The sequence below is a fragment of the Chiloscyllium plagiosum genome, chromosome 9, assembly GCF_004010195.1.
Source record: "Chiloscyllium plagiosum isolate BGI_BamShark_2017 chromosome 9, ASM401019v2, whole genome shotgun sequence".
NCBI classification, from domain to species: domain Eukaryota; kingdom Metazoa; phylum Chordata; class Chondrichthyes; order Orectolobiformes; family Hemiscylliidae; genus Chiloscyllium; species Chiloscyllium plagiosum.
The window spans coordinates 39,536,905-39,561,609 of NC_057718.1; the positions used below are offsets into that span (position 1 = coordinate 39,536,905).

Consider the following 24,705-nt stretch of genomic DNA (forward strand, 5'->3'; position numbering starts at 1 on the left):
TGGTAAGCATGCAAGCAACAAGTGATAGTATTCTTCTCACTAACAATAGAGTAATGGATGTTGCACTAAAGCAGTGACAATGTAATTAGTGAATTAAGGATTGAGAATTTTTTTTAAACAAAACTTCGCAAATTGAAGAATCCATTGTAAAAATATTTCATGTATTATAAATGTGCTATCATAACAAGTCACTGGGCCCACTGTATCTTACTTTGGCTAGATATCCAACTTTGAGACTCCTAATCTTGATTCCATGAGGAGAACTCTGCACTTTGGATCAGGATCCAGACTTTGGGTCCTGACATTACACTGTTGGGATCAATTACTCAACATGTTCTTTCTCTTGATTGACCTGATAGCAGCAGTCAAAGGCCAATCACTATCTAATTAAGGATGGCAGGTGGTGGTTTCTTGGTGGGTGGGGGAGATATGAATACCTGAAACACAACATGTTACAGTCTGCCATTGCATATGGAGACTACGGCTTTAAGAATGTAAAATTACCAAGTGTCCTAGTTGTCCAGCCACAGTAGACAATGGGGAAATTCCCCCTAAAGAATGATGTTGTAGCTGTAGCTAAAACCAAAGAGATAAATCCAGAGTGGGGGGAATGCAGAAGGATAAGGGGAACTTGGAGTTTCTCTGAAACACTGGTGTCCCCAGTTTGCTCCCAGGTGACTGACTTCAGAAAGATACCATTCTCTCGATTCAGCAGATGACCTACAATCAATTGGAAAATTAGAAAATTTTATAAGATCTCTGTTACATAATTGATTTTTTTTAAACTAACAATTGGCCTTTTAGTGACTTAATTTAATAACCTATAGCTGTGGCTGACCCACCCTCCCTAAACTGGTTCACATGTAGATTGATGCATATGAGCCCATACGCAAGTCAACAATATGGAATTATGGGACATCAATCCTTCCCCACTTGGTGATTTGATGAGTAAATTTTGGGACAGCCTTAATGTCTCTATTTTAATTCAGTTGCCACCCTGCTTTAAAAAAAGTGCTTGCATTTTGCAAACAGTCATATTGTTCTGAGCATAAATGAAACTACTGCTTGTCACCTATGTCAATAATTATTACAGATTTTCTCAGAAGTAAAAGCTTCTACTTCGCCTCTTCCCGCAACTGTTTTTTGATCCTATGTCTTAATTTTGCAAAATTAAAATCTGGTTATAGCAATATTTTATAAATTGCTTAAATTAATTTTAATCAATAGAGAAAAATTATGCTGCCTAAAGGAGCAATGTTAATTTCAAAATTGATTATAAAACGATAGGTAAAAGTCTAATTTTGAAATGGTTTCCCAGGTACAAAATGCCAAGCAAGTTAACAGTGCACTGAAGCTGAAATTAGAAGGAGGCATAGAAGAATTCAGACCATCTGAGGTAAATAATATGGTGCTTATAATTTCACAACCAATGTAATTCTCTTGTGTTGTTTTGTGTACAGTTTTAGATCTGTAGTTTTATACGTTATATTAAAGTATTCCTCTGTTCATTGACTACGTCTAAAACTAGATGGATCTAGAGATCTGTGGCAAAAGTGGAATTCTGTATCAAGAAATTACTCTATCACGTGGCATAAATAATGACATGAATGCATCCGCATTGAATGCAGTGGCATTCCAAATGTGCAATGACCTTTCTTGATCTTCTGTACATGTGCTGGTGCAATGCACATCTGTGTTCATACCTGAGGTACATCTGCGTTTGCAGCTAGACAAATTTATGGGGCAGTTCTCATTTTATTATTTTGGGGAATAAAGTGTGTGCAATTTAGACCTGGGGAAACCAGAACAAATGTTTCAAAAATTAGACAAAAAGTAAATAGTTTCTGTGTCCTTTACAGATGGGAAAAATCAATAGCCCAATAGCTATTTCAATTGAATATGGATTCTCTCTTTCTGGGGTATCTTTTTACACACAGTTAATAATTGGACAAGCACTGTGTGGAAATCAGTGTGTATCAGGCTTGAAGTGGAAGATTTTATTTTGCTACAAATGTAGGTTCTAGTGTGCCTGAGATTATAGAGGGGACGTGTTTTTCAAACCTTTGAGAAAGGGACTTGGAAATTTTACAGAAATTTAGAAAAATGTTTTTATAGGGAGTATGTAAAATAAACGTCTTGTTGGAAACCAATATAATATGTTGAAAGAGTAAACCTAGTCTGTCTTAAGTCATTGTTTTGTAGTGCTAGTAGTAGTACACATTACCAAACTTAAAATAGATTACTGAAAACATTTGACCAAATAACAAAGTAAAAAGATTAGGAATTACATCATTTACCTGACAAATTGCTTAGAAATACTGGTAAGTATTATCAAGCAACTTGACTTTTAGATTAAATTCTTTTTTGCAATAAAATATTCATCTGCAGAATTTGCAAATTGACAGATGACCAGTGGGAGAATTATAAGAAAGGTCAAAGATGTTTACAGTATTAAGGTGTAAGTCAACCCTGCTGCTGTAAGGTGTAAATCTTGACCTGATTGTGATGCCAATAGTACTCCACTTTCTAAGAGCAGGCATTTGAAAAAAAATTTATAAGATCGTGATAGCAAATGATGAGACAGCCAACATTTTCATCTCGGACCATTTATCCATAAAGCTTCTAAAATTCCCTCTTTGTAACATTGAGTTAGATCTTTAAGAAATCTATTCTGGGGTATTGATCACTATTTAATGTTAAGACGTACTTAACCAATATTAGTTCTGGATTTGCATTACAGTAGTAATCGGCAACTCCTTATCCATAAATAATTTTTGCAAATATACCATTATCCATACTGTTTATAATCTTGTACATTTCTACAGTAGACCTCCCAGGCATGTCATGGCAGGATCAAAAAATCTTAGTCTAAGAAACACCTGCAAGTCTGGGGAACAGGTTTAAGGCTTTTGTTCTGCATAAGTCCATTGGATGAATGTTTCCCTTGTGTTTCATTGACCAGAACTTGGCAAGGTCACCAGGCACGTTTTAGACTGACCAGAGTATAGTATATTTTTATCATGACTCATACTGATTTAGCATACTGATTGCTATACCTATGACATTTTGAGTTCTAAATCTATTAACACTTCCAAATCTTTTTTCAATTAAAAGACTGTTCATGGCAGTCATATGTTGTCCAGTTTCCTTTGTGTTTACATTTGTCTCTTTCAGACTTCATCTGCCATTTCCTTACCTACTTTTAAATTTCGTCCATTTAATTCTGTAATTGTTGATCTGCTTCATAAGATTTTACTGGCTTCCCTGTCATGTCTAATTTTAATTTGCATTGAGTTTCTGAGTTCAAGTAATTAATATAAATTAGAGATTGTGTTTGTCTCATCATCGATTCCTGAGGCACCATACTCAATGCTCTCCCCACATCAACCAAAGATCACATTTTTACTAACTACCTCATAATTTGTAACCTCAAGCTAAGAATTTAATTATGTTAACATCTATCCTGAATTAGTTTTGAGCTTGATACTTAGCTTAATTTTGTCAGATACCGAAAATGTGTTGCTGGAAAAGCGCAGCAGGTCAGGCAGCATCCAAGGAGCAGGAGAATCGACGTTTTTGGGCATGAGCCCTTCTTTCAGGCTCATGCCCGAAACGTCGCTTCTCCTGCTCCTTGGATGCTGCCTGATCTGCTGCGCTTTTCCAGCAACACATTTTCAGCTCTGATCTCCAGCATCTGCAGTCTTCACTTTCTTCTTTTGTCAGATACCATCTAGAAATAATACACTTTAGGGATTCTCATAGTTGACCAGAAATGCTACTTTCTCAAAGATATCATTGACATTGGTCAGGCAGTGGTCTTGCCCTTCTGAATCTATGTTCACTGCTGTTAATGAAATTATTATGACACAGATAATCTTTAAGTTTGTAGACATAATTGACATTTTTTTTGGTATATTTGGTATATTTTTGGTATATTTGGTATATTTCATTGGTATAAAAGTAATTCTGATGTGGTTGTCCTTAATTATTTTGATGCACCTTTTGAATATGGGAACAATATTGACAAGTTCCTAATCTTCTGGTCTCTCCAAGCATTCAGTGAAACCTTCATAATGATTGTTAGTACCTTGGAGTTCTCCTCTCTACAATGACAACAACTTAACTTGAGAAATTTTCAGTAACATAGTAAGACATTACAAGGCACTTCATAGGAATGATTATCAAATACAAACTTGTGCACTGTGCTAGAGGAGTATCAAGACAGGTGTGTAAAATCCTGGTTAAAGAAGCAGGTTTTGATGAGCATTTTAGGGGAGAAGAGGGGATTGGAAACAGAGTGCTGAGGGAAAGTTTTCCAGAACTGGGATTCTAGATAGTTGAAGGCACAGCCAAAGGTAAAGCAAAAAAAAAAAACTGGGGTTGTGCAAGTGGCCAGAAATCGAGAAGTACTGAAATATAGGGCTACTCTTTACAGACCTTTGCATTTAAGGGGTATTTGCTGTCCTCATGCCCACACTGATCTGTCTGCAATTTTGTGTAGGCTAGGGTTGCTACATGCCCCAGTGTCAATTTTTGAGCATGACAAGAGGAGTTAATGGGTGGGGCAGAAATTTGATCATTTACCACCCTCTGGTTTTGGGCATGAAGTAGAAGAATAACCTACACTGCACCTGTTTCAACTCTATGAAGTAGGTAACAGCCATTCACTGATTTATTTCTGAGGGTGATGTCCTGAACAATCAGTCAACCTGCCTGATTTGAAATTTAAACAGTGTGGCAGTTAACTGCCAATCATATATTTTTGCTAATTACCCTGATGAGTGCAATACAAACATGTTTAACTGCAGCAAGAAACTAACAAAGAGTCAGCTCTGTTTTGTTTGAGCCTTTAACTATTTTTTGACCATTTTCTCCCTGATGTATAATATCCACTCCAATTTTTATATTAGTGGGAGTTATTTCTAAGTAAAATAGTATACTTAAAGTTAACTGTGAAGGGATAGTTAATGTTCCAGCAGGAATTTGCTAATTTCTTGTTTACCTGAATTGCTGTGACTGAAGCAATGTTAGCATTTATTGTGGCCTGATTGTATCAGTTAGTACAAATTGTATGAGACTGTTAAAGAGACTTGTCCTTTTCTTAGCAATTCAACTTTTGATCAAATGTCTCTTCTTTTAATACTTGCTGAGTACAGACCCTCTTGTGATAGTCAGGATATGTAAACCTGTACTGTATAAAGATAACCGATCTTGGTAGACAGCAATTAGTAGTCCTGGGTTTGGAAATAAGAGAGTAGACCTGGTTAGGTTTTGAAGATGATCTTGCCATGAAAGACTGTGGTCCAGATTTTCCTCCTGGACTCGTGAAATATGAGTCAGCCCTTTTTGTTGCTTCCAAAAAGCACATCTGATACATGACTTTCTTCAGGACTTCTTTTTTTCATACAGTTTGCAGTTTCCATCTGCAGTTTTGGGAGAAGTGTGGATACCACAGTAGGCTAATTGGAACGCTCATCTTGGTTCTCTGGGACAACAGGGCAGAATCTTGTATCGTTCTTATGCAGCCAAACCACCCCTTTACCCTGCTGCAACCTCCCAATATACCACTTGCATCCTCCATTGCCTCTCACCCAATATCCATGTAAAAACAGTCCCCGATCCACGTAAAAACAGTGGATAGCTGGAGAAAGTAAGTTGTCTTTGAAAAAACGTTGGTTATTCCCATAAGTGCCGATTGAGTTGTGTGACTCAAACAATCATCAGTTTGAGTATCAATCAAATCATGACTATCTCATAATAATCTCTTCTAACTGTTATTCACATCCCTGAGCAGCTGTATCAACACTGTAGCCTAACATTTTTGGGGCTTGGTCAAGCATTCATAATGGCAAAAGCTATCAAAACAAACAGATGGTGTTTGTTCCATATCAAAAGAAGATTACCTGTCAATCAATGGCATGGAGCTGGTCGTTAGATTTTCTTAACGTTTAACAGCAGGGCAATTTTCTTCAAAGTACAAAAATGTTTGTACATTTAAGCTTCAGTCCAAAACATGAAGGTGGAGTTCACCATCACATTCTCCTACGATTTTGAATGCATTATGGCATTTCATCCATGCGAAAGAGAAAAGTTCCTTAACACGTCCCAGCATTTTCGCAATGCTAATCCATGTACTGGTTGATTTACCTGTACAGGACAGAGTCCTATGATCAGCTATTCATTTAAAACACATCTGCATTACATGACATCTAATAGTGACATTTGAAGGTGTTTAAACATCTAACACATTGCTGAAGAATCAGAAACATTCTGACAGCTATCTTTCTTGACTGGTCATGACCCCTCAAAGTATTTTTTAGCTTCCAGTGCATGAAAAAATAGCAGAGAAGGAAATTGAATTTTTCATGGTCCACATGATGGCAACCCCTACCTCAGTAAGAGTTCATGTGTGTTTCCAATCCGTGCGAAGGTCAGATGAAAAGAAGGAAGAGGAATTTAGTTTTACAGTTTACACAAATTCAGTTTTCGGTTTCCCATCCTTATTGGTAGCCAGAACTCTAGTCATGGAAATACTGACTTTGCCTATGGACAGGATTAGACTGAAATCCCTGTCCTGTAATAAAATACTGTGGTCCATATGAGGGATACGAGCTTTGGCAGAAGTACCAGAGACCAGTGATGCCCTTAGGAAGGAAAAGGAACCAGAGAACCTACTTGTCACAAAAATTGCTATCCTTAGCTCTCCATTTTTGTTTTATTAATTTAACAAACTTAAAGCGTCTCACTAAGTAAGTTGAAATTTTAATTGCGACGATTTATTCAGAGAAGCTAAGCACAATTTATTATGTAACTGAAAGGTATAAACACCTTTAAGATAATCCGTTGATCTTCAGGTAGAGTATCTTGATTTGTATTTCTGCAAATTAATCTGAGGCGGCAGATGACGTGACTGAATAACTAAATGAGTACTTTTCATCTGTCTTTATGAACGACCTGGAAATGTGTTGCTGGAAAAGCGCAGCAGGTCAGGCAGCATCCAGGGAACAGGAGAATCGACGTTTCGGGCATAAGCCCTTCTTCAGGGCTTATGCCCGAAACGTCAATTCTCCTGTTCCCTGGATGCTGCCTGACCTGCTGCGCTTTTCCAGCAACACATTTCCAGCTCTGATCTCCAGCATCTGCAGACCTCACTTTCTCCTTTATGAACAACCTATAAGGTGTCTGAGTCCTACTCTAAGAGATGTTCATTGAGGTACTATATGAAAAATTGATAGACTGTATTAGAAAGTCTGGCTGTCCTTAAAAATTGGTAAGTTACCAGGACTGGATGTTATGCATTTGAGAATTCTAAGAGAATGGAGGGAATTAGAGGCAGTGGCCATATTCTTCCAATCCTCCTTAGATACAGGATGGCATAACAATGAATTCCCAATGAAATAGAGAAACACCAATTTTAAACCTTAATCAAAAAGATGCAAGGATAACTCCAATCTTTACAGACCCATCAGTTTAATCTTCGTGGTGGAAAGCTTTCAGAAATGATAATCTGGCACATATTAAAGTCACTTAGATAAATTTGGATTAATTAGTGCAAGCCAGGGAGATTTGTTAAAGGCAAGTTGTGGTTAACTAAGTTGATTAAATGTTTTGATGAAATAACTGAGATGATTGTTAAGGGTAAGTGGCTGGCATGGTGCTTGTGGATCTTCAAATAACTCTTGATAAATTGTCACATAATAGATTTCTTAGCAGGATTGAAGCCTATGAAATAAAAGGGAAAGTGACACCCAACCAACTTTTCATCCAGGCTGTCAGGAAACTGCGTATCATGGGGAATGGTTGTTCTTAGACTAAATGAAGGTATCCATTGGGGTTCCTGAAGCATTCATTATAAGACCACTATTTTTCATGATATATACTAATGACTGAGTTTTGCGTGTTTAGGGCACAATTTCAAAATTTGGAAATTTTGCGAGCTGTTGGATGACTGTGATAAATCTCACGAGTACTTAGGCTGCTGGAATGGGCAGATCTGGCGTAGAATTGTGAAGTGGTACGTTTTTGATAGGAAGAATGAAGAAAAGCAATTGAAAATAAGGGAGGCAAATCCAAACATGAAACAAAAACAGACAGGTTTATTTTATTGTGCATAAATTGGATGGCAAGGCAGGTTGAGGAAGTGTTTAAAATGCATGCTGGATTATGGTCTTTATAAACAGAATCATAAAGAACAAAAACAAGGACAGTATGATAAAATCTTATAGAATTCCAGATTTACCTTAGTTGAACTACTGTGTCTAATTCTGGCAGCCATGGTATTAGAAGGATGTGAAGGTTTTAGAGAGGGTGCAGAAAAGAGTTACAAAAATGTAAAGGTTCCATAGATGAGGGATAAAATAGAACTTGCTGAGAAGACATAACAGGTTTGGCAGCATCTGTGGAGAGAAAGCAGAGTTAATGTTTTGCATCCATGACCGTGTTTCAGAACTGTTCAGTTCAGTTCAGTTCAGTTCTGAAGGAGGGTCACTGGACTACTTCCCCTCCACAAATGCAACTCAAGCTGCTGAATTTTCCTAGCAGCTTCTGTTTTAGTTTCTGATTTCCACAGTCTGCAGATCTTTGTGCTTTTTGCCCAGAGATGAGGGACTTCAGTTCATTGGTAAATTAGAGGAACTAATTGTTTTCCTTTGGAGAAGAGATTTGATGAGTATTCAAAAATTATGAAATCTATGACAAGAATAGATAGATGATAATTGTTGCATTTGGTAGAAGGGTGAAGTGCCAGATTTAAGATGATTGTTAAAAGAGCTATCTGTGCCATGAGGAATAAGATTTTTACATACCAAGTGTTTAGAGTCTAGAAGGCACTCCCATGACAGTAGTGACAGAAGATGCAAACAATACTTTCAAAACAGAAATGCAGATAAACCTGAGCAGAAAATGTTTGCAAGGTTGTGGGGAAGGGCAAGAGAATAGAACAAGATAAGTTGTTTTGCACAGAGCTGGCACATGTAGATGAGCCAATGTTCTCCTACGCTGTAAGCTTTCTATGATTCTATATCACTGGATTCTTTATTATGCAAAGCAGACAACAAGCACAATGGGTTCGCAATACAATTTCCAGTTGCCACTGCTGTAGGACAAACATTTAGTTGATTGGATCTTCCCAAAAATGGCATTATTTGTCAGATTGCCATGCTGCTTACAAATACTCCATTTCTGCAGGATCATCAGATATCAGCTATCAAAGATTTGCACTGTGCAATGTCCCTTGGAACTCCGTTGGGACTTGGAGGGATGGGGAGGAGACAGGACACATCTCTTTTAATGGCACTAGCTGCCATGTGGTAAGTTTAAAGGTACAGTTTAACTGTTAAAGTGAATGGGTAGGTAAAATAGTACATCAGGAGTAGTCATGTTATTGTGTAATCAGATGTGTTGGTGGGGGGGTGCAGTCAGCTGATCATGAGTAGTCATGGAGTCAGGATGGGAGTGGGTCCGGGAAGCAATCACATTGGGTCCTGGTCAGGTATTCTGTGCGGTGGTGTCTGGGCTTAATCAGGTCCTCAAGTATGATTGAGGGAGTGTTCAATGATCAGGAAATAGTTTGGGCCATGGAGTGCATGGCTGCCTGAGGGATTGACCGGGGTCTCAAGTGTCATTACCAAAATGTTATTCTAGATTTTAATCTGTCAAACATCTTCTGGCCAGCTACCCAGGTAGATACTGCAGAACTGTCCAAAGTCTCCACTTCATGGAGGGTCAGGGAAACAGAAAGCAGAGAGCTTAAACAACTTGGGAAATTTCCACATATATCCACACATCAAGATTTCCACAAATGCCCAAATGGCATCTTCAGTTTTGCATCTGAATTCCAACAATTCACAGACTGAAAGATGTCGCTCATTGTATTTGTGCTAAATTCGTTTGCATGCTCCTGAAATACAGCTGTAAGTAGTAAACCAAGTACAAGTGTTCTAAGTATTTTGTATGAGAACTGGATTAGTCAAAAAATGCACAATATTGCTCTCACTAAAGAAATTTGATGCCAGAGGTAAATGCAATTCCCCTATTGATCAGACTTAGCTTGTCTCAATTATGATGTAAATAAGGTACAGAATATTAGGTGATTTGACTTAATAAATTATTACAAGCAGATTTCAGCAGCATTTTTGTTGAGCATTGTGCATGCATTATTTACTGCTTAGAGCAAGTGCCAGTATTTTGTTAAGGTGTTATACAGTTTGGTTAAGGAAGGAAATGGGAAGTACTCCAGAAGCTTGTTTGTGAGGTTTATTAGTATTTGTCTGTATGTTAGGTTCTTGCGTATTTTCATTAAATCATTTAAAAAAAAACCCACCTTGTAGGCTGTCTGTATTGATTTCTGTATCTTGACTGCTTGTTGTTGAGTTGAAAGGGGTGAATAAAAGAGGAGGGCATCAATTTCTGTCTTGGAAAATATTTTTATTTCTAACATTGTTCTGCCAGAATTGGGATGTGTAATCGAAAAGTTTATTTCAGGAGGCAAAAATCTCCGTTTCCAGCGGGAGTCTTTGATTAATAAGCTACTATTTTTAAAGATACACTTTCTGGACAGATTCTCAACAATATTCCTATACTTGAATTATTATTCAAATTTAAGGATTTTTTCGAAACTGTCTTAAAAGCCTAGAATGAAGTGTATGGATACACCTGAAGATACATCAGATCATTAATAATTTAAACAAAGATTTTGATCATGTGCTTACTAATACAGATACATTTTGATTATTAGTTCTGTTAAACTGGCAAGAGGCAGCCAGGCAGTCCGCTTCCAAAAATTAATATTTTCACTGAGATTCTTTTTAGTTTTGTTTTATCTATATTGTTAATCCTAAATTCTGTTTCAGATATCTTAGCTGATAGTATACCTTCCAGCATTTTCTATACTGTATTGGTTTCCAACAGTCACCCAGTGTGTATTTCAGATTTCAACATTCACCCTAACACATGGCTGGGAAATGTCTTTTGACATTATGCAGTAAACCTCAACAAGTATTCACTACAATATTTTTATGAGTAATGCACTTTGCTGCCCAGGTACTGCCACTCAAGTCACCTACAACACAGACTACATTTTAAATATCAAACAGATATCAATGCTGAGTTGGGGGGTATCTTGGAATCAACAATTGCAAACACATTTGTAGAGTACAAACATGTTGACTGTTGACTTATGATAGAATGGATTTTACATTGTTATTATGAAACAATTATTAATTTATTATCTAATTTTTATATAAATCGTTACATGAAAAATGTTGGTTTTACATTAGTGTGTGTAAATGAAACTTTTCTGGAAAAATGAGTTAATTGCCCATAATACACTAATAGAGCAATACATTCCATTGGCAAGTTTTATTGACTTTTGATCATTCTGCAGTATATTTATCAAATCTCATGAAGTGCAAGTTTTATGTAATTTCAAACAAATGAAATATGTTGATACCCATCTAGATAGTGACCAGCTTAAAAATTAATACACAAAGGAGGTACAATAGACCAAGCAAAATCTGGTATGTAACTATAGCATGCAAATATAAAACATTTCATTACTGAAAATTTGCAGAACCTATACAGGGAATTTGCCCTAACTAATTTATTCCAATGGTTATCCTACACATCAGTTTCCTCCCATTAAACCTCATCAATGTATATCAACTTATGCTTATGTTCCTTTCTCCTTTGTAACTACCAAGCTTTCACTTAAATACGTTGATGCTTTTATATCAATTATTCTTTCTGGTAGCAAATCCCATTTTTAATAACTCTCTTCTGAATTCCTTATTGGATTTATAAATCACTTTTTCTTACAATATGGCAACTAAAACGTTTGTTGAACTACATGATGAATAAATAAATTTGCAGGATGATGATTTTGGTGCAGAATTTTCTATGCTCTTTTTATTCTAAGTGAATGCATGTTCTTGTCTTGTTTTGAATGTTGCTGGGAACTTACCTTCATTGTATTTATTGATATGTCTATGGCTTTTTCTTCCACTGGTGTAAGGACTTTGTGAAACGCAGTGCCTTTAAGCCACTCCATATTTTATTTGATTGCTCATCCCCTACCTAAGCCGAGACACTGGCCATAAACTAGACATTTAAAATCACCCAGGAAAGTTATTTGACAATGTCCTTCCTGTTTCAATGAGTAGCAAGTGAGAAGACACCTGCTGAAAATCAGTGGGGTCATGCTTTAAATTAACATAACAACCTGCAATGACCTAATCATATCCAACATTGTATTTCACTTCATGGCCGAAGCAGGGAAGCAGTTGTGGCTATCCTGGCTGGGTGAATATGATGGGAAAGAGCTACAGTCAGAAAAAACTAAAACAGATAATTTTGCTTTAGCCTTATTTTAATTTCCTTATGGGGCAGGGGAGTAAAAATATCCCATGAAGAACAGTTAGGTATCCAGTATCCAAGACCCCTCAACCGTCACTCACAACACCATTGCCATAACATACCAGGTCCCAGAGACTGTTGAGTTTAGGATAATTCACTATTCAGCTCATCCTATCCCATCTTGTTTCATTAAGATTCAAGACTTAAGTATCAAGTGTGGATACCTTCTCAATTCAACCCAGTTATTTTGACAACCAATAAGTCTTAATCTGTAGTAATTGGGTCATAACTCTGCCTAATTTTTTTTTCTCACCTTTATTTCATTAATTCCAATCCCCAATCTCGTGTTTCCTTAACTGGAAACTTTGGCACAGCTATGGTTTTTGTGCTGGAATGAGTTGTCTTAGCAAACAGTGAAGATCAAACTTGTGACTGCTGTAGAGAACTGCAGAACGCCGGACTTTAATGCTATCCGAGTTCCTTGATTATTTTTCTTTTTTGAGGAAATAATTGATTTGAGATTTATTTAACAATACTGAAGTGTTCGTTGTACCAATATTAATAAAGAGCAGGTCATTGTTTGAAGAAAGTCTGTATTGTCTTTAAATGTAGATACTTTTCTTCAAACAGAACATTGGTGTCAAAATTGACTGGGCCAGTAAGAGATTGAATCTGTTTTGATGCCCTTGGGGAGAAAATGCCATGCTGTTGAATGCTTTTGAGCCTTTTTGTACATCTGAAGAAGGAATGTAGTGGTGTCCATTTCCTTCCTCGTTTTATTCAATTTATTTGCTGATTCTAGATCTTGATTACCTTTATTAACAAGAAAATACACTCCAATTTTTCTGAATTTCTTGTGATCAACAGACTTTTGACAAATAAGTAATTTCAGACATATTAAAGTTTGTTGGTTTGTGGAGGTTAATGCAAGACAATTGACTTTTATTTCCTCATGTTCCATTTGCAGACCACTCAGAAAATCAATGCACGCTGGACAACGGAGGAGCAGCTGCTTGCAGTACAAGGTGAGCTTCATCTGAATCTGGGATTTGACAAATGTTCCTATTCCTTTGGCATCTTATGGGTATTAATGAAGTAATCAAACAAAAAACCCAAGGCCTCTTAAACATGGTGGATTTTACATTACACTTAGCTGCTTCTACATGTTCTTTAGCCAACAGCACTCTTAGGATAAAAATGAGAATTTTTTTCTGGAATTCAGAACTTGTTTATTTCATAATCAGTACTACTTTATTTGCTTTTTAAATTAACCTCGGCTGACATATGAACTTCTGCTGATATGTCAAGTATTCATTACAACAGGGAACACAATTACAATTAAGCTTGTAGAAGCATTGGAAGTAGGTGCATGAGCAGGCCACCCAGCCTGTTGAGCCTCCTCCATCACCTTGACAGATCAAAGCCAATTGTCTACCTTTACTATGTTTTTCCCACTATCCCTGATCCCTCAGTGAAGTTTTAAATCAAGAAAAGCAGGAATTCATTAAACATGTTATTTTCTGTGTGTCTTTCTAGTGAGCAAAATTTATGCAAATTATCAGAATCTTGCGACATCCATAATTGTTTTTGACAGGAATTCGGAGGTTTTTTTTTTAACAAAAACATTAGTTTGGCACTGAAATTGGTCTCAAATTGGAGCTGGATTCAAGCACTTTAAATTTTGCTTCATTTGCCAATGCTAGAAAATCACTCCAGACATCTACACTGACAGCTGAATCAGGTGCACCCATGACCCATTTAAAGATAACCTGTGTATGCTAACACATGGGTTTTTGTGCTTAACCTTGACATCAGAAGTTCACCATCTACAGTACTTTATTGATATTTTTCTGTTTCCCACAGAGCTATGCTGAGGCCTCCAAAATAAGATTTTCAATTGCTGAATTATGAGCATGTCTGAGCTAGGGAGCCCTCTTCCCATTCCATTCTGGATTAGGATTGTACCATATTCTTTATTTTGTTGCAGTCCTGAGCCAGCAGAGACCAATTCTAATTTCTGTAAACTGTTTCCACCAGCTCGTGTGAATGAATTTAAACCAAAGTTAAAAGCCAGAGTCCAACCTGCAGTTTTCCACTGCTATTTAATTTTTTTTTTCAAAGAAATGGCCATTTATAAGAGTGTGTTCTATTTCTTTAATTTTTGGAAATTTTATTTTTAATCTTAAGTTTCTTAAACTTTTATTATCTTTCTGAGTTACAATTTTTGCAGTCAGCTTTATAACAGAGATTTGGAGATACAGCAATTTTGAATTTAAGAGGTTGATTTAGCATTTATAGACATACTCATAAACTGTTCAAGAAATACTCTGTTATAAAATTTTAACACTCAGTCCCATTGCAGTAGTCAAGAGGTATCTTTTATTCTGCTTGCTGGGAGCCAACACTGGTCAGTCCAAATGCTTCTTCAGCAAGATTCAAGTGAGCACAGTTTACATATGTTTTCATTATTAGTTACAACTCAGTGGTATTTAGGCAAAAGCCACAGAATAATGGCCGCTAGTGGGCTGATAATTGTGTTCCAGTACAATAATTGCAGCGCAGAGGTATTATCTTTACAGAAACAGAAAGAATGTGCGTGTATTCTGCATAAAAGGTTTACAGTGGTGAATTGATGTGGTTTGCAACTACCAGACAATGTGACAATTGCCTTCCCATTAAGTTATTCTGTGCATTGTTTGTATGCTTTCCATTTCTTAATCAGGTCATCCTGCATCACTATTTGTGTATGCTCCTGATCCTGACTGGCACATCATAACAAATCCAAATTTTGCACCTTTAGTCCAGAGATGCTTTTACTTAAATTAGGTGTGCTAATTCAGCTCCCTCAAGCTTTATGGCTGAGTAACTCCTCCAAAACAGTTTAGCCAGTGTTTTTGATTCTTGAACTTGTTGCAAAAATTTGAAACCTAAAGTTATAAGTAAAATATTAGCATTAATTAGTTATAGAGATGTACAGCACGGAAACAGACCCTTCGGTCTAACTCGTCCATGCCGACCTGTTATCTTAACCTAATCCAGTCCCATTTGCCAGCACTTGGCCCATATCCCTCTAAACCCTTCCTATTCATATACACATCCAGATGCTATAAATACTATAATTTCACCAGCCTTCACCACTTCCTATGGTAGCTCATTCCATACACGAACCATCATCTGTGTGAAAAAGCTGCCCCTAAGGTCCCTTTTATATCTTTCCCCTCTCACCCTAAACCTCTAGTTCTGGACTCCCCCACCCCAGGGAAAATTCTTTGTCTATTTATCCTATCCATGCCCCTCATGATTTTATTAACCTCTATAAGGCCACCCTCAGCCTCCGACACTCCAGGGAGAACACCCCAGTATGTTCAGCCTCTCCCTATAGCTCAAATCTCCATCCCTGGCAGCATCCTTGTAAATGTTTTCTGAACTTTCAAGTTTCACAACATCCTTCCGATAGGAAGGAGACCAAAATTGCGTGCCATGTTCTAAAGGTGTCCAAACCAATGTCCTGTACAGCCGTAATATGACCTCCCAACTCCTATACTCAAGCTGTGACCAATAAAGGAAAGCATACTAAACGCCGTCTTCACTATCCTATCTACCTGCCAGTCTACTTTCAAGGGACTATGAACCTGCACTCCAAGGTCTCTTTGTTCAGCTTTAAGGGCTTACCATTAAGTGTATAAATCCTGCTCTGATTTGCTTTTCCAAAATGCAGCACCTCGCATATATCCAAATTAAACTCCATCTGCCACTACTTAGCCCATTGGCCCATCTGACCAAGATCCAGTTGTATTCTGAGGTAACCTTCTTCACTCTCCACTACACTCCAATTTTGGTGTCATCTGCAAACTTACTAACTATACCTCCTATTTTCACATCCAGAAAACCAGTAGACCCAGCAGCAATCATTATGACACATGAAGTCCATATGGATCACGTTTACCGCTCTGCCCTCATCAATCCTCTTTGTTACTTCTTCAAAAAACTCAGTTAAGTCCATGAGATGTGATTTCCCACACACAAAGCCATGTTGACTATCTCTAATCAGTCCTTGCCTTTCCAAATACATGTAAATCCTGACTCTCAGGATTCTCTCCAGCAACTTGCCCACCACTGATGTCAGGTTCACCGATCTATATTTCCCTGACTTTTTCTTACCACCACGTTAGCCAACCTCCAGTCTTCCGGCACCTCAACTGTGACTATCGGTAATATAATATCTCAGCATGGTGCCCAACAATCACTTCCCTAACTTTCCACCGAGTTCTAGGGTACACCTGATCAGGTCCTGGGGATTTATCTACATTTATGCGTTTCAAGACATCCAGCAACACCACCTCTGTAATATGGATGTTTTTCAAGATGTCACCATTTATTTCCCCATATTCTATATCTTCCATGTCCTTCTCCATAGTAAACACTGATGCAAAATATTCATTTAGTATCTCCCCTATCTCCTATGGCTCCACACATGGGCTTCCTTGCTGATCTTTAAGAGGCCCTATTCTCTCCCTGGTTACCCTTTTGTTTTTAGTGTATTTGTAAAAGCCCTTTGGATTCTCCTTAACTCTATTTGCCAAAGCTATCTCATGTCCCCTTTTTGTCCTCCTGATTTCCCTCTTAAATATACTCCTACTGCCTTTGTACTATTCTAAGGATTCGCTCGATTTCTCCTGTCTTTTTCTTAACCAAACCCTCAATTTCTCTAGTCATCCAGCATTCCCAATACCCACCAGCTTTTCCTTTCACCCCAATAGGAATATACTGTTTCTGGACTCTCGTTATCTCATTTTTGAAGGCTTCCCATTTTCCAACATCTGTCCCCATCAGCTTTTGAAAGTCCTTGCCTAATACCATGAAAATTAGCCATCCTCCTCTTCGTAACTGACTTCTATATACTGTATATTATTCACAATGCACAAGAAATTACTAACACTAAATATCCAACCTGTATTGGCACAGGAAAATTAGAGCATCTTTAAAACTATGGATTCTTATTTCACTGATATTGGATGATTTAAAAATAGGTAGAAATAGTCAACTGAAATGTTCCAACACTAGAATGCCCTGTAAACTTAAATGTAGAGTGCTGCAACACACATTTAAAGATTTGTACATTAATAAGGCAATTTACCCAACTTTCAGGACTGCAAGTATATGGATTTCAAACTTTGTAATCTCAGTGATAAAGATTACTGAGACTATTGTGTTAGTTTGGCTGAGCCAGTCTACATCCTTTTTAGACAAATAGCCCTTTCCATTAGCAACACTGAGGTTTTACTGTTTTTGACATGTATGATTTATCTCTGCAACAGAAGTTAGATGCGACTCATTTAAAATAAGGATCCTTGATACATTGAAGAAAACTTTTTTACTTGTAATCCTTCACATTGGTAATTGGATAACAGGTCCAGGAGATTATTCATGTGAATTTACTTCGTAAACTGTACACCCAGCACAATGTGCAAACAGCACAACCTTCCACCTATGTCTTTCTGTTTACTCCTCCATATGTCAAATATATTAAAGAGAGAAGGCAGGAGTATGAGGTTGTGGAACATATTGGCCATGATGAAATAGCAGAGCAGACTCACTGACCTGAATGGCCAAATTCTGCTCCTATATCTTATGACCTTATATTTACTATTTTTCTAATTTTGTGTTTAGATGTTCAGAGATATTTCCCTCTTACTGCTTCACTATCAGGAGGTGAAGTCATAATCTAAAAATGTCTTGTGTGACTGCAGGTGTCCGTAAATATGGAAAGGACTTTCAAGCCATCGCAGACGTGATTGGAAACAAGACTGTTGGACAAGTGAAGAACTTTTTTGTTAACTACAGACGTCGTTTTAATCTTGAAGAAGTCCTACAGGAATGGGAGGCAGAACAAGGAACACAAGAATCTAATGGAGTGTCTCCCACATCAGGGGATGAAGGAAAGCCCACCTTGATTTCTGTTCCAGCAAAAAGTCCAGATGTAGAGGAGGAGGTAGTAAGTTTTTCATCCCATCCTTTGTTTCTATTGTAAGTGTACTTTAGCATTTAAAAAGAAATAGTAAGGGCTGGGTTTTCATTACCAAAGCAGGTGGTAGAACTTCTTTATTGAAGGTGCCCCGTCAGGCCAGATGTTTGCTCTAGCCTCGCAGGATATGTGAGATAAAGTCAGGTTCGCTGTCCAAGAATTAGATTAGGAGTGGTAACCACGGCAGCTGAATGCCAAGGCAAGCTGTTTAAAAGACCTGTTTTGATTCTCTGGAAATTTGTTTCACTTATTTCTTTATTTTGTTCAGGCTCTCTTACCTCATCCCTTATACCCTGATCCTTCCCCATGCTAATTACATGCCCTCCTATCCAAACCCCAAAAGACCCTCATACCCTCCATGTCAGCTCAAAACAATTCCATGCCTATTCACCCAGTGTACAGTCTGTGGAAACAGTGGTCTGTGAGGAACTACTTAAAAAGCACTTATTTATAATTTTATTTATAAAATAAAAACCTGCATCTACAAACATATAAAAGTGTCAACTAGACATTTTAAAGACCAGGTAATAGTAGGCATTTGATACTAATTTAACTTGTCCAAATAAATATTCAGCCTTTGCAGAAGAGATCACAGACAAAAATATAGCTTTATAATATTTTAATAAGCTGTCAATCAGGCAGAATTTTCCCTTCTTCTCAGCTGTGCCACAGAGATAATCCTTTTCTGGGAGTCTGAGCCACCCTTATTATCAATATATAATGGAATCATTTAACTTCACCTGAAAAGGCAGGTGGCCTTGATTTGACATTTCATTTAAACAAAAGTCATCTAACAAATGTAGCTGTCCCTATCTCTGTACTAGAATGTCAGCTTTAATTTTTGTGCTCAAGTGGAACAACCTTTTGACTCCGAGATGAAAGTGTTACCAGTTGAGCACTCTTCCAATGTCAGAAGATGAACTAAGAATTTTTTTACTGGTTACACTTCAATACTGTAAAAGTAAAAACACTGCAAAAGTTCTCATCGGGTCTCTAATTTGAAAATAGAGATTTCTAGAAAACAATAGAAAGAAAAACTGGGGACCTTGATATAATTTTTATGAATAAAAATATATTAGTTTCTTAATACAGTTACATCTGAACATTTCATGTGCTCTATACTAATGGCATATTTCCAAGTTGTAGGCACAAGTTATTCTAATTTAGATATCTAAAGGCTATTTGTTTTCATGTGAGTTATGGCTAGTTCTTCTCCTTATTTCTTTTACAGGTTCAACCTCCTCCAGCTTCTGGCCCAGCACCTCCAACTCCAGTTACTGTTGCTGTTACATGCGTTGCTACTTTAAACCAGCCTCCACCATTGCTTCGACCAGTGCTTCCTGCAGCTCCTGCTCTTCATCGTCAGCCACCTCCTCTCCAGCAACAGACTCGTTTTTTACAGCCAAGACCAACTCTTAACCAACCTCCACCCCCACTAATACGTCCAAGTAACCCTATTCCACCCCGCTTGAACCCTAGGCCAGTACTGCAGCAGCCTCCATCGCTGATTGGAATTCAATCGGAATCACAGCCTTCATCTTTACATTGACTTAATTTTTCTTTGTTTTTGACGTAACTAAAACAGAAAAGTTTGCTTGTGTGGCTTTGTTTAATTAAAGTTGTTTCAACATGTCCCAAAATTCACCAACTAAGATGAATGTTTAACACTAGCTAATTGTATCTTGACATACTGCATCTCTGCGAGTTCTTTATTTTGGGTGAATTGAAATCCTGACAACACAATATTTTAAATTAGATTACTTATTGTCTGTCCATGTCTTTTTGTACAGAAAATGAAAATCAATAACATTGACACCTGAGGAACTTAAGAAAAATGTTTTTTGCAGTTGTTTTTGCAAGCTAGTGCACCACAATCCTTATTTTATTGCCCTGTACTAATTTATTATATTTGAAATTACAGTATTCAGTTAATAAAGATTAAACATCAGGAAACATAAAAGATTGTGTTGTATAAAATACAGTCTTTTGAAATTGTATTTTTTATGGTTAAAACTTTTTGGATTTGACAGCATCAACTCCTCGTTGTACAAGTCAAAAACCTGGTCGCAAGGAAGTGCACTTAATTCAGTTTAATTCCAAAATAAATCTTTTGATTTGAAACATCCAGTCAGACAGAAAATTAATTTTAATTTATTAGATGTTTTCAATTTATTGCATATAATTTGAATTTTGTAAAATATAACATAGCTGAAAGTGAGATAGTTACTGCATTTTATTGGTTTTCATACCAAAGAGGTGCACTTGGTTTAGGATAACTCCAGATATAATCTTCCTGTTGATCAAAATTACAATAAATTTAAATATCTGATCTCAGCTAATCAAAATCTGTCATTATGCCTACATTTTAAAAAATGTATTTATAAAATGATTAATAGCTACTAAGATGTGGCAATTGCTGTATTTTTGTAGCAAACATATTTTAACCTCATGATAATGCAATTCTTTTAAATTAAAATAATTACCTCCTAGGGTACAAGACGTGAGTCCTGTTCACAGGGAAATGAACATCACTAAGGGTACATTCATCACATTATCAACTCAATGTTATTAAGATTATTGAAATTGATGGCCAAGAATAGGTCCTTGAACAGTTATTCACAAGCCAAGAGATCATGAGTCTGAGTTGTAAAGGTGTCCATAACTGGATACTACTGTACACCTTTGAGTATGAACTTTTATTAGTTTTCAGTCTAGCCAGTAGATTGAATAGTTGAATATGATAGAATACTTACTGTGAGGGGAAAGTGGCCAGGGTAGCCCAGGCACAATTGCCTTACTTTAGAAATGTGCCTCCAGTTGGCTGCTAGCAGAAGGCCATTAACCATGATCATGTATTAGAAGACAGTCTGCAGAATCATTCTCTCCCAGAAAAAGGCAAATGTAGATTGTGCCCTGTAGGGAAATAGAGGGAGTGGGTGTGAGAATTTTTCAAATAGTTAATTTTTAGTAAAAACGGCTTGAGAAATGGCTTCATCTGGAGGCTCACTTATGATGTTACCTAGTATGGTGACGAAAATGAACCTTCCAGCTCAACGAGCAAACCTACATCCAGAATGGCTTGAGACTGTATTGATATGCATTAATTCTTTTTCAGTGTAAGATGTTTAAAAATACTAAAATGAAATTATACTGTAATTTGTAGACGATAGCACAAAGAAGAACCTATAAAACCTCAAAGTAGTTTACTGTATATAATGTCATGAATTTTGTCTTATTTTAGTTTATAGGATATGTAACAACTGCGCATGTACAGTCAGCTTCCTTATTTATCTGTTAAATCAGACCTTCTGCATGTACTTTTAAGCAATATTTTTAGTGTGAGAAATTGTGTGCTTGCTCCTTTGCTGTATTAAACTTTTATCTGGAAATGATTTTTTTGTGTTTAATAAGGTTTTTAATAGGTTTGCAGTTAACACATTGTTATAAATAGATTTTACTGCTTTATATTGGGACCTCTTATGCTCCATAAAAAGTTAATTCTGCAACTGAAAATTTGCAACTGAATATTGCACGGCAAAATGTTTTCTAATTTCTGTAGTTTTGCTTTAGTCTGTCTAATTTGGTACTTGGAGTGACGAACCTTTATGCAAGAGTAAGATGCAAGAAAGACAGAAATTAAGGCCTCCAAAATAGAAGCAGGAGTAAGCTATTGGACCAACATTACATTGAACATAGTAGTGGTTGATTCTCTATCTCAATGCTATACTACTCTCTCACTGTGCATCTTGACACTTCTAGTCTTTAGATATCTTACCTGTTTCTCAGATATATTCAGGGACTTGGCTTCCATAGCCTAGTGTAATAGAGAAATCCACAGTTTCACCACCCTGTGAAGAAATTTCTCCTCATTCCAGTCCAAAATAGCCTTTCATATATCCTGAGACCATAACCCATTGTTCTGGACCCCTGACTGGGGGAAACGTGCATCAAAATTTTATGTTTCAATGAGATTCCTTCTTAACCTTTTAAACTATAATTAATACAATATGACTGAAAACCTTTTCTTGTATGACAAACTTGCCATTTCAGATTTGGGAAAATTGGAAAGTTTCTCCAACTGGACATTGTCAATTATACTTGATTTGTGTGAATGGGGAGACATATATTGATATGGGTTTGTAGTATGTTTTCTGCCCATATAAAGTTCAGACACTTTCTGATAATTAGGAAAATGCTTGATGCAAACTAATCACTTAAAAGACTGCAAAATTTTGGATATTGGTAAACGGGACTAGATTAGGTTATGATATCTGGTCAGCATTAACAAGTTGGACCAAAGGATCTGTTTCCATGCTGTACATCTCTATGGCTCTTACTTACATATTCAATGACAATGTGACCCAGGTACTCTTGACTTTTTAAACTTTATATTCATAATTGACCTTTCCAAACAAATTTCTACTTGCAGCCCTCAACTCTCAAATCGAAGTACTATCCCATTGACAGATTAAATTTTGAATGCATTTGTATAGTAAAATAATTAAAACATTTAAAATTGGAAAGCTTTTCCATTTGGAGGCTGTCAGTCATGCTATACCTGATTTGCATGAATGAGGGAGATTATTATATTTCAATTTGGCATTACATTGTTTTCTGTTTGTTTATGAGGAGAAAGTGAGGACTGCAGATGCTGGAGATCAGAGCTGAAAATGTGTTGCTGGAAAAGCGCAGCAGGTCAGGCAGCATCCAAGGAGCAGGAGAATCGACGTTTCGGGCATAAGCCCTTCAGGAAACGGGCTGAAGAAGGGCTTATGCCCGAAACGTCGATTCCCCTGCTCCTTGGATGCTGCCTGACCTGCTGCGCTTTTCCAGCAACACATTTTCAGCTCAGGCTGATTTATGCCCAAATTCAGGTGCATTCGGAGATTAGGAAGATACTTGGGTGTAATTTGATGTCTAGAAATTGCCTGCAATTTTCAATATAATTTCTGAGTTACATCCAAGAAGGAAACTTCAGGTATGGATTGTATTAACAAAAAAAATCAAAGCAGTGTTACACAGATGTCAGGATACATTACAAAGTCCAAGAAAACATAGTTAAGAATAGCAAGGATGAGACCACACTAAAGCATGTGAATAGAAATATACATAAGTAATTTTTAATAGAGCAGCAGCTGAATATTTTGGTAATGTATAACCTGGCAATTAGCACTTGTTAAATGAATGGTGACTATGAGATAGATGCATCACTGCAATCTGGATTAAGATGACTGGTGGATGAATGAAGGGAAGTTCATGAAATACATAGAAAATAAGTGTGGATGAGATGGATTGAACTGGGAAGAATCACCACTTGTACTCCCAAAAACCCTTATGTGGTTAGATCACTGAATTGCTTCTTTCATTGTATTCAGGAACAGGCACAAAATTATGACCCTACACCTCACTACATGTAATCATATTTTTAATGGTAACCAGAGGTTTCTTCTCATTTCTGGGAAATGTATATCGTTGCTGCTCCTGACTGTATGCAGCAGTAATTTTGGTCATGCATCTTTGTACCTAGGTGCTATCCTTGTTTGACAAGCTCTAATTTCCATTGGTACATTCTTCCTTGCTTCAGATTGCCTACCATGAATCTTGGAAATGGAAAACCTAAAAGGCAAAATTGTTAGCCCTGATCGCTTATTGAAATTCATTGAGTTGACATCACGGCTTCATCAACACCGTTCTCCACCCCTCTCAGAAATCACTGAATGGGAGTCATAGGTACCGGTGTTTAGAGCTTAATTGGAACATGGCCAAGACTGACCATTCAGAATAGGAATGGAAGAGAAAGTTAAAGCAATGAGTCACAAGCAACATGACAACACTGTTTTTAAAAAAAACTCCTGAATATTCTGTGTTCCTATCTTTTTGAAATATATTTTTTTCCATGAGAGGGATAAAAGTAAGCCACCTCAATGAGCTTGCCCCAAATGATATACCAGTCTCATTTTACACTTTGGTAAATTGAGAAGTCATAGTTGGAAAAGTGAAACAGATTCATGTCAAATAAATTGACTTTACTTTGGGAAATTAACAGGCAGTTTCAAGAATATTGGCCTTGCTAAGAGCAGTGAAACAACCAATGGAGGAAAAAGAAATGAAATGTTACAGCAGCAACGTCCTGGATTGTTTCTTGACTGGGTTGCAGACTAGATCTCAGACCCTTAGCATTAGACTGGAAGAAAAGGAGTCTAGGAATGACTTAGAAAATTCAATTATCAGATATAATTTTCAAAAATGTAGCTAAAACAGATTAAAGAGAATGTTAAGCTCACCCTCTTTAATAGAAATGCAACAGATTCCAAACTGAAAGAGATACC

At 37.0% G+C, this 24,705-nt stretch overlaps 1 protein-coding gene across 5 annotated transcripts in view; it reads left to right on the forward strand.

Moving 5' to 3' along the window:
• rcor3 (REST corepressor 3) overlaps positions 1–21,768 on the forward strand; it is a 67,262-nt gene extending 45,494 nt beyond the window's left edge. For 2 of the 5 annotated variants that reach the window (XM_043695752.1, XM_043695753.1), the window contains exons 9-12: positions 1,319–1,396; positions 13,319–13,376; positions 18,102–18,346; positions 19,608–21,768. In XM_043695752.1, coding sequence (XP_043551687.1) covers positions 1,319–1,396; positions 13,319–13,376; positions 18,102–18,346; positions 19,608–19,925 — 699 coding nt within the window. In that variant the 3' untranslated portion in view covers positions 19,926–21,768. The remainder of the gene's footprint in view (positions 1–1,318; positions 1,397–13,318; positions 13,377–18,101; positions 18,347–19,607) is intronic. The other 3 variants (XM_043695755.1, XM_043695756.1, XM_043695757.1) reach the window with 2 other exon arrangements.
• The last annotated feature ends 2,937 nt before the right edge of the window (positions 21,769–24,705 follow it).